Source organism: Emiliania huxleyi (assembly GCF_000372725.1).
Source record: "Emiliania huxleyi CCMP1516 unplaced genomic scaffold EMIHUscaffold_5, whole genome shotgun sequence".
Taxonomy (NCBI): Eukaryota; Haptophyta; order Isochrysidales; family Noelaerhabdaceae; genus Emiliania; species Emiliania huxleyi.
The window spans coordinates 1,894,166-1,908,161 of NW_005198244.1; the positions used below are offsets into that span (position 1 = coordinate 1,894,166).

The following is a 13,996-nucleotide window of genomic DNA, read 5'->3' on the forward strand; positions in this document are numbered from 1 at the left end:
CGGCGGACGAGACGGCTGTGCAGGCAACATATCTGGCGCCGACGGCAGTGGTGTGAGAACTGCTTGAGGAGGCGGAACGATAGTGGTTGACGGAATGATCAATGGTGGTGGCGGCGGCGATGGAGGCATGTTCAGCCGGGCCATGGCAGCCTCCAGAGTGAGGATTCGCTCCCTCAGCTCGTCGATTGAGGAGCAGCCTAGCACACCTACACCAGCATCACCCGAGCCGGAAGCTGGGTCGGGCGGCAGGCCCGAGCCAGCTTCCTGGCGGTCAGAGCTAACGCCTGAAGAAAAGTCCCCACGGGCCTCGTTGGAGTCCGGTGGCCCGCTACCACAGTCGCATGCGCATTCAGTCTGTGCCTGGTCTAGATATGTTGCCACTGCCGGCACCAAGCCAGCCCACATCGTTGGTTGTCGCCCCTGCCCTTACGCCCGGGGGCCAAGAACAACACAAGTCATAACTTTGTATGTGCTATGTCGGCGACACGGCGACGATCACCAAGGGTTTTCGTTGGTCTTAACAATACCATAGTCCATACCCTTTTCTCCGACGGCCGAGATCGGCCGCATAGAAAACGTGTGAATATTTTTATATTTATCCTTCCGATTTGCTAGGTACGGCTTTTTCACCTGTTTCACAACGTCGTCATCGTCAACGATTAAGGTGTATCAATTATTTTTCACACATCACACATGATCAGTGCTTGATGGCGCCTAAATCATCCATAGTTGCGCGTATCATCTCACGCCATCCGACTCTCACGACACATTGAGACGATCTCTCCTGTGTGCATCGTCCTCGCCTGTTCGGACCACACGCACCGCCCTTCACGAGAGGTGCACCCAAGTCCCAAAGCCTCCCGCTCCTCAGAAGACGAAGGGGGTGGCTGGCGTCTCTGCGGCCGCGGCGCCGAACAGGAACCCGCCGCCCGACTGGTGCGGCATCAGGTTCTCGTCCTCCGCCTCCTCCGCAACGAAGAAGTCGTCGAGGATCTTGACCGTTTTGTTGTACACAGTCTCGTTCGGGTGCGTCTGCAGCTCCTCGAGCTTGTCGACGCCGCCCACCGTGTCGAACTGCGTCTGTGAGCGGCGGGGCGACGAGCAGCCGCGTGAGCGGGTGCAGCGGGCGGGCTGGGTCGCGAACGAGATGCTAGTCCCGCTCTAGAGAGGCGCGCGCACCACGAACGGGTTGGAACCCTTCCCGCGCGCCAGCTCCTCGCCCGCGCCGAGCAGGTGGCCGCACGCGTCGACCGCGAGCTCGATCACCTTTGGGTCGTTGGCGTCGAGCATCCGCACGAGCGGCTCGAGCAAGCCCGCCTGGTGGTCCACCGGCGCAGCCGTGAAGAGGTGCTCTCGGTGTGCGAAGCGGCGCGGAGAGAGGCGTGGAGAGGTCGGGCCACGCCCTCGCCTGCACCAGCGCCCCCACCCGGTAGGCAGTGTGCGGCCCCGGGTGGCTCGAGTAGGCGTGGCAGATGTTGGCCACCGTCCACAGGCACTCCTTCTTGACCTATTGGACACGGGTAAGGTGTGGCAATCGCGGCACGCGGCGCTGTCCGCAGAGCGCCGTCCTCTCGGGCCTCAAACTCGTCCCGCCCCATCAGGCCGATCACCTCTGGCAGCAGAGGCGTCGCCATCAGCTGGTCGATCTGCGCGGCCGTGCCAGCCGCGATGTTGGAGAGCGCCCAGCAAGCCTCCTTGCGGGTGCGCGACCGCTCCGAGCAGAGGAACCTGCCTACTCTCAGCGAGGTCTTGGCTGGTCTCGGGGCCACATCGCCGCACCCTCCGATCCCGGGAGAGGGGCTCGCCGACGACGCGCAGGAAGCCCGCCTCGAGCACCGCGCCGGTCGCGCCGTCCGAGCCGGTGAGGAGGTTTGCGAGCGCGCGCAGGGCGGGCACCTGCGCGGCGGCGGGGGGCGGTGGCGAGGGCGGTGGTGAGGGCGGTGGTGAGGGCGGTGGCGAGGGCGGTGGCGAGGGCGGTGGTGAGGGCGGTGGTGAGGGCGGTGGCGAGGGCGGTGGCGAGGGCGGTGGCGAGGGCGGTGGCGAGGGCGGTGGCGAGGGCGGTGGCGAGGGCGGTGGCGAGGGCGGTGGCGGCGGTGGCGAAGGGATGGGGCGAAGGGGGCAACAACGACGCGCGCGCTCCTGCACCGACGGCGGCGCGTGCTCCAGATGGTGGACGAGGCGAGGAAGGCAGCCGACCGAGACGACGCCGTCGGCGGCGTCGCCCCCCGCCTCTGCGACGTGCGAGAGGGCCCACATGGTGTCCATCATGAGCTCCGAGTCGTCGAGCGAGAGCAGCTTTGCGAGGGTGGGCAGCGCGCGCTCGACGTGCTCGAGGGCGGGCGCGGGCTTGTTGCGCACCAAGTTGGAGAGGCACCTACCGGGGGGGGCAGAGGTGGCGCGAGCCTCCTCGCCGTTCGTCGCGCCTCTGGCCGGAGCGGCGCCAAGTCGCGTTGCGGAGCGGGCCCATCTGCGAGGTGGTTGCCATCTCTTCGATCATGCTCAGCACGCTCGGCAACGCGCCTGCGGGAGGGGTGGAGTCAGAGGGGTGGCGGCGAGAGTAGGGGTGGAGTCAGAGGGGTGGCGGCGAGAGCAGAGGTGGAGTCAGAGGGGTGGCTGCGAGAGCAGAGGTGGAGGGAGCGGGGGAGGCGGCGGAAGGGAGGGGGGGGGGAGGGGGGGAGGCGGCGGGAGGGGAGGCGGTGGGTGGATTCACCGCAGCCGAGGAGCATGTCGCGCAGCGAGGCGCAGTCGCCAGCGACGTTGGAGAGGCACCACACGGCCTGCTCGCGGGTCTCGACGGAAGGCGAGGTCTGAACGAGGTTGAGGAGCGGCGGGATGGCCCTGCGGGAGACGGAAAACATGTTGAAGAATCAAACAGGATTTGGGGGCGAGTCGCGGGTCGCAGGGAGGCGGCGTGGAGGAGGGGAAGTGCGTTGCGTGGGTGGCGGCGTGGGTTCGGACTAGGTGGTGCCAAACGGGGACGGCGGCCGCGGGTTGGCGAACGGGTGGGCGGCGGAGGCTTCTCACCCCGCGTCGACGACTGCCTTGGCGTGGTCGGTCGTGCCGGACACGATGTTGGTGAGGCACCAGGCCGCCTCGAAGACGACCGCGCCGGCGCCGCCGAGGAGATGGATGAAGACGGGTACCAGCCCCGCCGAGATGCACTCGTCGATGGGCGGGCCGCCCGAGAGGGAGAGGAGCTTCCGCAGCCGAGTCACCGTCGAGAGCGCCGCCGCGGCATCGCCGCAGCACCCGCCCCGGACGTACTCGTGCACAATCGAGGCGAGCCTAGGCACCTCCGCCGCCGCCGAGCAGGCGTTGGCGACCGCGTCAGCTGCGGCGGCTGCGGGGTCAGTGGGCTCCTCGGCTGCGGCATCGGCGGGCTGAGCAAAGCGTCTCTTGGCGAGCGTCTCGTCCTTCTTTGCCTTGCGGAGCTCGATCTTGTTCTCGTTGCGGCGCGAGCGGGCGTCGTCAGCGTCGAGGCCGCGGCTTCGGCCACGGCGGGAGGGGGAGCTTGGAAGGGAAGCCCGCATTGCTCGTCGTCGTCGCTCGTCGCCGCTTGTGGCCCCCACAACGTTTGAATGTTGCGTTTTCCTTCTCGTCCTTGTTAGATCTAAATGCTGTTCTCCACCTTCCTACATACATACAGACATGCTGTGTCGTCAATAGCGACTGGTTGCTGCCCTGTGAGCGTCCATAGACACCTCACACAAGCCCACACGTAGTCTCGTCCGTGGCTGCCTTGCGGACGGCCGGCGAGCGAGCGAGATTGCTAGAGGCGGAGCAGTCTGTCTGTGCTCTAGCCTCGCACGTTACCCCATGTCGCCTGTCTGTGTTGTTTCTGCTGTTGTCTGTACCCTTGGCACCGTGGGTGCTGGGGGGGCGACAGGGTTGGGGGCGTGGCCCAGAGTGGCGTAGTGCGGTACGATGTGTGGCAGAGCCCGCGGCTGGCCGAGTGTCTTGTGAGTTTGTGTGTCTGTGTGTCGCTCGCACGTGTCGTCCTCTCTTCTGTCCCGCGTCCACCCATACCGCTTTGGTGTCCAGTGTCCGGAGTCTGACTGTTCTTGTGCTTCTTCGCCTTTTCTTTCTGTATTTTTTATAATTACGATTATATGAATATATGTGTATTGTTGTGTATGCCTAGGGCGGAGGTGCAATCTCGAGGGTGCAATCGTGGTCAGACCCGTTATCGGTCTCAGTTCGAGCGTGCCAACAGGCTGAGAGTCCCAAGAGCTTGCGAGGTTTCGCGTAAACCGTAATGTTCCGTATTGCGGAAGGATGACACAGCCTGCGAATCAATCACACACGACGACACCATGAAACCATTGACACAGCATACGGGCATCTATTTTAGCGCCGCATCCACCGGGCAACGAGCGCCGCGGTCTCCTGCTTCGTCGCGCGGGCGTGCTGCTCGCTCTTTCGCTCCTCGCTCTCGGTTTAAATGCCCGGCGCGATTTCTTTCGCTCTCCTCCAACACTAGGCACAGGTACGGGACTGGCGCGCACTGGCACTACACAGGTACATACACCACGCGGGAGAGCCGATCGATATAAGATTCTAATTGTTGGTTTTCAAAAATATCTCAGATTCTCGTACAAAAAAACCTCTCCCGCACAACACCGGCCACGGGACTCACCTGACAGCACCTGACAACCTGACAGCCAGGGCTCAGCGTCATAATGTTAACGAAGACACCCAGTGACATCAAAACGCATCCTATTTGGCGTTTAGCATCTAAGCTCGAGCATCTAGGATGCGTGCGTGTATCATCTGTGTATGTAGATGGGGTGTCGCCGCCCCTGTGCCCTGACGCCGGGCGCCGACCATGTCGCGCCGCCCCGGAGAAATCGCCATGGAGGAGAAATGCCATGCCGCACCACTGCTAACTGGTCAGCGGGGCCAGCGCTGTGCGGGGGGCAAGGCCTGTTTGGCACGAAGAATAACGCGCGCACAAGGCGCGGCCGGGCGCCGCTTGCCAGGCAGTGCTGTCAGACGCCCTTACATCGCGCGCGCCTCCTCCCGCCCCCGCAGGCGCGCTCACTCTCCGGGCGCGCGGCATGTCGGCGTCCACGGCGCAGTCCTCCGCCCTGCGGCTCATGAGCGACCTCAAGACGATGAAGCAGAGCCCGCCTGAAGGCGTCAGCGCGAGCCCGATGTCGGAGGACAACCTCTTCGTGTGGGGGGGCACGGTCTTCGGTCCCGACGACACAGCTTGGGAGGGGGGCATCTACTCGATGCGGCTGACGTTCACCGATCAGTACCCAGACAAGCCGCCGCGCGTGCGCTTCACGTCAGAGATGGTGCGCGGCAGTGTCCCCGCCAGGGCCGTCCGCAGCGCGGCGGCGGCGCGTGGGGGCGGCGAGTGCCCGGGCGCCCTTCCCGGCCCGGCCCGACCTCCTTCCATCTCACCGCCACCACCACCTCGCCCTCCGCAGTTCCATCCAAACATCTACCCCGACGGCACGCTCTGCATGGACCTGATCCAGGACAACTGGTCCCCGATCTACTCGGTCTGCTCGATCCTCATCGCGATCCGTTCGCTGCTGACGGACCCCAACTGCGCGAGCCCGGCCAACCCCGAGGCGGCGCACCTCTACCAGACGGACAAAAAGCAGTATGGCCGGTGCGCAGTGTCCCGCTCCCCACCACTGTCCCCACTCACCACGCCGCACCCCTGGTCCGCCCGTCCGCTGCCGAGTGACCGGCACGCGCCCCTCCGTGTCGTCTCCGCGCCCCCTGCCTAGCCCGCACGCCCATGCACGGTTCGCCACCAACGCGTCCTGCATGCGCGCGCCCGCAGGAGAGTGCGCCGCGTCGCAGAAAAGTCTGTGGGCGGCTGATTGCCGCGGGCAGAGAGGGCGGGTGACACTTGATTCTGGGCGAGTGGGCCGCGCGCGTTGCCGCGAATGGCGGCAGCGCCGCGCTCTGGGTATGCAGTGCATGGGCACGGCGCGCGCAGCACCGCGGGGCTTGTGCGCAGAGGAGGACGGGGCATGTCGTCTCCTGGAGTCCGCTGCCCGGGCCGTGTGGTGTGTCGGGCGGGACCTCCCGGGGCGGCGCGGAGGGCTCCGATGAGGTCTGACGCGCGATCCCGTCTGTGTTGCGCCGGGTTGTGGCTGTGGGGTGGTTATCTCCGTCTCTGTGTGCGCACGCGCTCGCGGCGCTCTCGCTGCTGCCGAGGCACGCTCGAGCTCGCGTCTGCGCACATTCCCCCTGCAGCCGTTGTACACATGAAATAACACATCGAGAGAGCGTAGAGTGTCTCTGCACTCTGGGTTTCAACGACGACTCACACTCGTCACACGCGTGTGCCGCGCTCTGGGACCGCTCTGTCTCTGCAGGCGGCCCCAAAAGCCCCGCTAGGCGCTACCTCTGACGAGCTCCGCGATAAGGTAGTCGTCCGAGGCCCAGCTCCGGCTCAGCCGCAGACCCGCTGCCTCGGCCAGCCGCCGCGTCTCCTCCTCGCTGAACTTGCGGCTCTGCTCGACAAAGACGCGCTCGCCTGTGGCACGGGCCCTCGAGCTCAGCGCCGGTCCGCGGAGGCGAAAGACGCTGTGCACTGCGGCGACACACCTGCCGCGAAACGGCGAAGCTCCCTCCGCCCTCCGCCCTCCGCGGGGACGGAGAGGACGACGGCCCGCCGCGCCTCCACGTGGGTGCGCACCGAGGTGGAGGCGGCGTCGTACTCGGCGACATGCCTCGAGGCGGGAAGGGGAGGGGAGGGCGGGGTGCGCCACGGAGCGAGTAGTGCGTGGTCGGCGAGAAGGCGACGAGGAGTGAGAGACAGGAACGCCAGCCGGTCAGGGGTGGGGGGAGGGGTGGGGGGAGGGGTGGGGGTGGTGAGAGACAGTCACCGCCAGTCTGCCGTGTCGAAGTCGGTGCCAGTGATGTCGTTGACGTGTGACAGCGCGTTGAGCGTGAAGGCCGCCGTCCAGCCCTCCTGTTCACAGGCCGTCGGATGTGAAGACGACGCCGTCCGACCGTCTCGTCTACCGGGGAGGGGAGGGAGGGGGAGAGCGAAAGAGGGAGAGCGAAAGAGGTATGAGGGAGGGGGAGAGGGAGAGGGAGAGGGGGAGAGGAAGGGAGGGAGGGGGGGGGGGGGGGGGCGGCGGGAAGATCACGTGCGACCACATGTACATGTGTGGAAAGGGGGGAGGGGGGACAACGAGGGGCTGCGGCGTGGAGGAGGTCCTACCTCGGCGGCGCGTCCAAACGCCGTCGCACGTCCGCCAGAGAGGCAGTCGCCCTGTCGGCAGGCTGGAGGCGTAGAGACGTCGGCTGCAGAGGAGTACGCGGGTGGGGCTGCTGGGAGGGGAGGCGTCTAGTTGCCGAAGAAGTTCTCGATGAAGCTTCCGCTCTTGCTGCTCGGCGTGCCGAAGATGTTGAAGCCCTGCAAGGTAGGTTGCACGGGCGGGTGAGGCGGGTGTGGGCGAGGCGGGCGGCAAATCCTTGCGCGGGTTTAGAGAGAGAGAGAGCGCGCGCATCTGGAGGCATCTGGAGGCATCTGGAGGCATCTCGGAGGCGATCGCGTCTCGAACGCGTCTCAGGGGTGTCATGGAAGGGTCGCGGAAGGGTCTCCCGTCGGGTCTCGGAAGGGTCTCCCGTCGGGTCTCGGAAGGCTCTCCCGGAAGGGTCTCGGAAGGGTCCGCCGCACCGGGATCCCCACGATCCGCTTCTTGGGGTCAAAGTCCTTCTCCTTCGGCTTGATGGTGCGCGCGCTCACCTGCACGGGCGAGGGCGTGCGTGCGTGAGGACACACGAGGCCGTTCTCCTCTCCCGCTGCCTCTCCCCCCTCCGGGCCACCAACACCCTCGTCCTCACCCCTCGCCGCACCTCTCCCCGCACCGCCCGCAGCCCGCCCCGCCGCCACTGCCCCCCCCCGCCCCTCCCTCCCTCCCCGTCCCTCGAGCGAGTGGCGCAGGCAGGCTCGGCGCGGGCAGAGCGCGGCGAGCCAGGCGAGGCCCAGCTATGGGGCGCAGCTGCACCTCGTTGGAGCCCTTGGGGTAGGAGCGGGCGCCGGTCGGGTCGTTGGAGATGGTGGGAAAGGCGGTGGCGACGGGGTTGGTCACGTAGCCTTTCATCGCGCCGAGCCAGTCGCTCACCACTGCGGGGAAAGAGAGGGGGGCGGAGGGTTGCTGTGGCGGACGGGTGGGGGGCGGGGCTGCGAGGGCGCCGCAGAGTGCCGCGGAGCGCGGGGCCAGCTGCGAGGACCGCAGCGTCGGGCGGCGGCGGCGGCGCTGGCGAGGTCGGCAGCAGTGGCTGCGGCGGACGCGAGCGCGGCGGCGGCGCGGACAAACAGATCGACGGTGGCGGTGGTGTGGGCAAGGCGGCGCGGCGGGCACCGTCGAGCGGGTTGTCAACAATGCTGGCGGTGTAGTAGCCGTCATCCGCAAGCGAGGGGCGCTGGTTCATGTTGTACGACGACTTTGCATTCTTGTCGAGGTAGTCCGCCCACCCGACCTCACTCATGAACGGGTTCTCAAAGCCCTCCTCCTCGAGCTCGCCCGCGAGCGCCCGCTCAAAGACGGTCTCGTCCATGAAGACGGAGGCGGCAGCGGGGCGCACGGCGGCGGCGCGCGACGGCGCGGCGCTGGGCATGTAGCCGTCGCACGTGGCGACGAGCGCTGCGGCCGTCGCGCAGCGAATCAGCGAAGTGGACATTGTCGAGGCGAGATTCTGTGGTGTTCGTCGAACATGGATTTTTTTACAACTGTAGGGTCATTGACACCTCCGAGCGGCCTGGCCGTTGGAATGGCTGAGGAGGGGAGGACGACTGTCCCCGACGGCGCGAACCTCAGTTACGAGCCGCCCTCCCCCGATGGCGATGCGGACATGCGGCGATGCGGGGCGCGGGGGAGGTCAAAACTCAAATGTCAAATGACCTGCCTAGTTGCTAGTATAAGCCGACATGCCAGGCATGCCGACCTTTCGGAGCCCCCCCTCGTACACGTGTGCCGGACATGCGGGGTTCGGGAAGGTCTATGACCTACCTAGTAAGCCGACATGCCCCATGCTTGTCGTCGGGTTTCTGCCGACGGCGGTGGAGGACAGATCGCACTTTGGCGCGTGGGCCGTCCTCTCGTCGCCCCTCACGCTCTCCTTCGACCTCACGGACACAGCGACGCTCGACCGCGTGTGGCCCATCATCTCCAACGTCCACCTCCTCCGCGTCAACGCCGCGTGGGCCGGGTCACCCGGGCGCCTCGTCCGTGCGACGGCGGAGCACATGCTCTTCGCCAAGCCTCTCGGCGGCGGGGAGCACGCGGTGTTTGTCCTAGCCACCGGGTCCACGAGCACGAGCGTGGAGATCCGGATGCCGGACGTGGTCGGCACCACCGACGATCAGACCGTGCTGCGCGTGCTCGATGCGTACGACGACGCCAGAGACCTTGGTCAAACGCTCGTCGAGGGGCGCGCGTTTGCTACAGGACCGATCGAGCCGCGGGACAGTCGTTTTTACCTGTTTGTGAGGAGGGTCACGGACTCATGATAGAGGATGCTATAGTGTGCCCTTATCGCCACCGAATAAATAAATAAATAAAACGGACACACCAAACAAGGGGTGGGAGAAGGACAGGGTCCCCACCTGCGCGAGCAGGATCTTGTAAGGACGATCATCGCCAGCGAGCAAAAGAAAGAAAAAGCAAAGGCTTTCGTTTTTTATTGCACGTGATAAAATTGCGAGCGCACGCCCCTGTGCAGCCCACTGCACGCCATTGGGCCCGCCCTCGCCTCCGTCTCCCAGCATGGGCCAGCAGACGAGGCCACTCAGCATCTTCGTCGCCTTCATCGCAGCCCTCGGCCTGAGCGGCTCTGCTTCAACCATGCTCTTCATCACGTTCCCACTGCCCAAAGCGACGGCTTACCCGCTGCCTTCCCCGCCGTCACCACCTGCCTCACCACGGTCGCCCTCTCCGCCTTCTGATCCTCTTACTTGCTTCGGAACCATGGAAGCTCGCACGCGGCAAGTGCTCTGCGCTAACAACTTGAACAATCCATTTTCTCCCTTGGCTGTGTCGTGGTACTCATCCCTGGACGAATGCACAGCTTCGTGCCCTTACTACAAACCGACCGATGCCGATGCCGACAAAATCGGCTGTCTTACGCCAGGGTGCGTCAGAGCGACGTCAGATCCGTCGCTTCAGGGTCGAGACGAAGGTCTCGGTTGCAATCAGCTCTACTTTGTGTCTGGGACTGACGGCAGAGTGACACCATGCAAAGAAGAGGACCTTCCGTTCTCGAATCTGAATACTCGGCAGTGCGGAGCCACCTTTGTTCAAGCGGATCCGAAGACCACGGTGGGCTACGAATTCGACCCGGTCACCAAGGCAGGTACCATTGTTGGAGACCGCACGACTTACTACGAACTGACGGACGACGATAACTCCACCGTGCCGGGTTTCGCTACGTGGAATGTGTGCTGCAGAGGAGGACCCAAGCTCTCGTGTGCCCCGCCGTCGTCGCCACCCTCGCCGCCCTCGCTGCCGCCCACGCCCCCGCCGCCCTCGCCGCCACCCACGCCGCCGCCCTCGCCATCTCCGCCCTCGCCGCCGCCACCCACGCCCCCGCCGTCCGCTCCGCTCCGCCCACGGCCGCCTTGGCCGCCGCCGCCGCTCCCGCCGTCGACCTCGCTGCCACCCCCCTCGCCGCCGCCAACCCCGCCCCCGCCGCCGCCGCCGTACCCACCCGGAGCCGCCCCGCGGCCGCCGCCGTACCCGCCCGGCAAGGCGCCCTCGCCGCCGCCCCAGCCGCCGCCGTACCCGCCCGGCAAGGCGCCGACGCCGCCGCCCCGGCCGCCCGGCAAGGCGCCGACGCCGCCGCCCTCGCCACCGCCGTATCCGCCCGGCAAGGCGCCAGCTCCGCCGCCCCGGCCGCCCGGCAAGGCGCCGACGCCGCCGCCCTCGCCGCCACCGTACCCGCCCGGCAAGGCGCCGACGCCGCCGCCCCAGCCGCCCGGCAAGGCGCCGACGCCGCCGCCCCGGCCGCCGCCATACCCGCCCGGCAAGGCGCCGATGCCACCGCCCTCGCCACCGCCGTACCCGCCCGGCAAGGCTCCGACGCCGCCGCCCTCGCCGCCGCCGTACCCGCCCGAAAGCGCGCCCTCGCCGCCGCCGCCCTCGCCGCCGCCCCAGCCGCCCGGCAAGGCGCCGACGCCGCTGCCTTCGCCGCCTCCGCACCCGCCTGGAGCTATGCCACACCCGCCGCCGTACCCACCGGGCAGGGGACCGGCCCCGCCCCCCTCGCCGTCGCCTCCCTGGCCGCCGCCCCCCTCACCGCCACCACCATCACCACCTCCGCCCCCACCTCCTTTACCGCCGCCAAGCCCGCTATCGCCCTCTTCGCCGCCGCCCTCGGAGGCTCTCTCCGCCGAATGCCCGCTTCTCTCTACGCAACTCGTCGACGGAGACAAGACGCTCGCGCAGACCGAGGGCCAGGCGTGCGGCGACGGCCTCCTCAACGGCCTCATCACCTCCTGCCGCGACGTGGTCGCCTACCGCGCCTCGCCCAACTACCCGGGCCTCTACGAGTACACGTATTGCAAAGACAGGATCACGTTTGTTGGCTGCACCACGAACTCGGATCTCACCCCGTCGGGCTCCCCGCTCATCTGCGGCCCTCCGGCGGAGATGACGGCTACGAACGAAGCACTCGGAGTGTCGAAGGGCCGAGACGGCCTGGGGGCGGGAGCGATAGCTGGAATTGTGGTGGGAGGCGTGCTCCTCGCCTGCATTGCGATTTTTCTGCTGGCCGTGGCCCGACCCCGCAGACGTGACAAGGCCGCATGCAGCAGTCTCGCTGCATGAACGTACAGGACACGTCAGCGTCAGTCACAGGGCACATGCTCTTGTCTGGAGAGCTGGGCCAGTGCGAGGAGCCGCGCAGTGAGTTCGCGCCCGTCTTTCGTGCACCCACTCTGGACGCGCGCGACGGGGCTGCGCGCGCTGCACCTTGTACATGGCGCTCGTCTTGAGTAAGTGTGCCGCGGTCTAGTCCGCGGTTTCGGTGGGGGTTGGGGGGGTCCGAGGGGAGGGGGGGGGGGGGACTGGGCCCCACCTCTCACTCTCTCTCTGCTGCACACATGACACTGGCATTTCGTGCTCGGGGGTTCGTTCAGAGCTTCCGACTGCCGTGTGCCGACGGGGATCGCGATCAGGGTTTGCGGTTCGCTAAATGCGAGTATTTTTGACATTGTGTGGGGCATTAACCATTATTATACTCAAACGTTGATGAGCCAGGCCTCGCGCCGGACTCCCCCAGCTCGAGACGAGACGGTGGTCGGTGCGAGAGAAAGCAGAAACTCTCGTGGTGTGCGTAAAACACACTCTTGACTCTACAATTTTAACGTGTACACTCAATCTCAAATCCGCGTCACAAAAACTGTTCTCATAAGACATAACTTTGTTGGGGGTTTGTCGTTGGGAGAGAGTTTTGAGAGAATTGAGAGTGGCGACGGTGGACGGTGTGCGTGTGGTGACTGGTGTCCTGTCGTGTGTGTGTTCTGTGTTCTGGGACTTCTGCAGTATCCTGCGTATGTTCAATGTTGGTCTGCGGGACTTTTTGCTATAGGGTGGTCTTGATGACGATGATGTGGCATGGTGATTTTATATGTGTGATCCATGATAAATTATATGTGAGCCGGAGACACCACTACAGAGGAGAGGACAGGGCCGAGCTCCAAAATTGCATCTCGCTAAGTGATCGGGGGGCAAACACATCAGACTCAGCAGACGGGTCGAGACGCAGACAGAGACAGAGTCAGAGTACAGAGAGAGTTTCGGCGCAGCTGCTAATTCACACGCCGGCATCGCCGCCGCTGCCTTCTGCGGCGCTGCCCGCGGAAAGCGCCCTTCTCAGGTTCACGAGCGGCGCGTGCTGCTCCCACGGCTCATCCGAGCTCGCGCCGCCCCCGTCCGTGGCGAGCGAGCGGCAGAGGTTGGCGACGACGAGCAGGCCGAGCCCCACCCCGCCCTCGCCGCCCGTCTGGCTGCCCCCCTCTGGCGCTGAGGTGCGGTCCGACGCCGAGGTGCGCTCCTCCGCGCCCTCCTCGCTCCCCTTTGCGAGCCGCGACCAGCGGTTCCGGACGGCGTCGTCGGAGCGGCCGTGCAGCTGAGGGAGGGACGAGATGCGGCGCCAGCGGTGCCCAAACTGTCGCACCCCCTCCTTGATGATCTCGTCCTCCTCGGCGGTCCACTCGCGCCGCTCGACTCCGCCGGACGGGCGCCGCTGCGGCGTCGGTGGCTTGACCTCCGCCGCCGGTGCGTTTGGTTCTACCTTCCCCTCCACCACGCTCGCCGCCACCTTTGCCGCCGCCTCCTTCACCTCCGCCGCCCACCCCGCCGTCTGCTCCGCCCAGTCCGCCACCTGCGACTGCAGCGGTGCGGGTGCACCAGCGGCGCCAGCGGTGGAGCCGCCGCCGTTCTTTGGCGACTGCGGGGGCGATCGCGGCTCTTCCACCGGGATGAGGGGATCGTCCGCGTCGCGGGGGCGCTTGAGGGAGGGGCTCGAGGAGGGATCGTGGAGTGTAGCCTCGGAGGCCATCTCGACTGCCAAAAACACGCTGGTCGGCGGATAGTGGTGAGATCTGATCTTGGCCGCCCGCTGGCTGGCTCATCGCGTGCAGAGTTCTCAATCTTGAGCACTTGAGCACTGGATAGGGTCGATTCCGCGCGGTACGGGACCCCTCGATCGTCTCGCCCTCCCTCACTGGTGTGTTCATTGGGGGGGGTCATAACAAACACGGTACAGGATCGAGGTGCACGCTGCCGAAGCAGTGTCGTCCCCCCTCTCCCCGTCGGCGATGGCGGTGTGACCGATCGAGCTACAAGAGGAGCTTGTTCAGCAGGATCCGGGGTAGTCAGATGCACTACCTCACTGGGCCTGAGATCACCGTACGACGCCTCCCATCACCGTCTCGGGTTTGTGTGGGGTCGAACCACTCCGGGATGGGCAAGCCCATCATTTTCATTTCGTAGCCGTCTGGTTAATTGTCCAAAAT

At 66.2% G+C, this 13,996-nt stretch overlaps 5 protein-coding genes across 5 annotated transcripts; 2 read left to right on the forward strand and 3 right to left on the reverse strand.

Moving 5' to 3' along the window:
* Nucleotides 1-870: 870 nt before the first annotated feature.
* EMIHUDRAFT_51911 (hypothetical protein) lies at nt 871-3,500 on the reverse strand (the record flags this gene model as incomplete). Its single annotated transcript, XM_005767298.1, has 7 exons — nt 871-1,080; nt 1,180-1,317; nt 1,497-1,712; nt 1,780-1,896; nt 2,146-2,423; nt 2,711-2,838; nt 3,025-3,500. Coding segments are annotated over 7 exons (1,563 nt in total), but the record flags the coding sequence as incomplete, so codon positions are not given.
* Nucleotides 3,501-5,057: 1,557 nt separating this feature from the next.
* EMIHUDRAFT_197584 (hypothetical protein) lies at nt 5,058-5,840 on the forward strand (the record flags this gene model as incomplete). The annotated part of the gene is made up of 3 exons (XM_005767299.1): nt 5,058-5,300; nt 5,436-5,623; nt 5,801-5,840. 3 exons carry the CDS (start codon nt 5,058-5,060, stop codon nt 5,838-5,840), a joined length of 471 nt encoding a protein of 156 aa, XP_005767356.1.
* Nucleotides 5,841-6,222: 382 nt separating this feature from the next.
* Nucleotides 6,223-8,680, reverse strand: EMIHUDRAFT_461669 (hypothetical protein). The gene is made up of 6 exons (XM_005767300.1): nt 8,343-8,680; nt 7,986-8,104; nt 7,655-7,723; nt 6,855-6,940; nt 6,574-6,698; nt 6,223-6,502 (listed from the first exon to the last, which is right to left on the reverse strand). Exons 1-6 carry the CDS (start codon nt 8,659-8,661, stop codon nt 6,360-6,362), a joined length of 861 nt encoding a protein of 286 aa, XP_005767357.1. The 5' UTR covers nt 8,662-8,680; the 3' UTR covers nt 6,223-6,359.
* A 330-nt stretch (nt 8,681-9,010) lies between these two features.
* Nucleotides 9,011-9,490, forward strand: EMIHUDRAFT_96582 (hypothetical protein; the record flags this gene model as incomplete). The annotated part of the gene is made up of 1 exon (XM_005767301.1): nt 9,011-9,490. The coding sequence occupies one exon, from the start codon at nt 9,011-9,013 to the stop codon at nt 9,488-9,490; it is 480 nt and encodes a 159-aa protein (XP_005767358.1).
* A 3,109-nt stretch (nt 9,491-12,599) lies between these two features.
* Nucleotides 12,600-13,717, reverse strand: EMIHUDRAFT_448290 (hypothetical protein; the record flags this gene model as incomplete). Its single annotated transcript, XM_005767302.1, has 3 exons — nt 12,600-13,176; nt 13,363-13,603; nt 13,680-13,717. 3 exons carry the CDS (start codon nt 13,715-13,717, stop codon nt 12,793-12,795), a joined length of 663 nt encoding a protein of 220 aa, XP_005767359.1. The 3' UTR covers nt 12,600-12,792.
* Nucleotides 13,718-13,996: the final 279 nt, after the last annotated feature.

Excerpts from the sequence above, each read along its gene's own strand:
- EMIHUDRAFT_461669 (XM_005767300.1), bottom strand. The coding sequence starts at position 8,661 with ATGTCCACTTCGCTGATTCGCTGCGCGACGGCCGCAGCGCTCGTCGCC. Across the intron at positions 6,941-7,654 it reads AGCGGATCGTGGGGATCCCG|GAGGGCTGGACGGCGGCCTT; the intron begins GTGCGGCGGACC and ends GCCTGTGAACAG. Across the intron at positions 6,699-6,854 it reads TTCGACACGGCAGACTGGCG|GCATGTCGCCGAGTACGACG; the intron begins GTGACTGTCTCT and ends TCCCGCCTCGAG.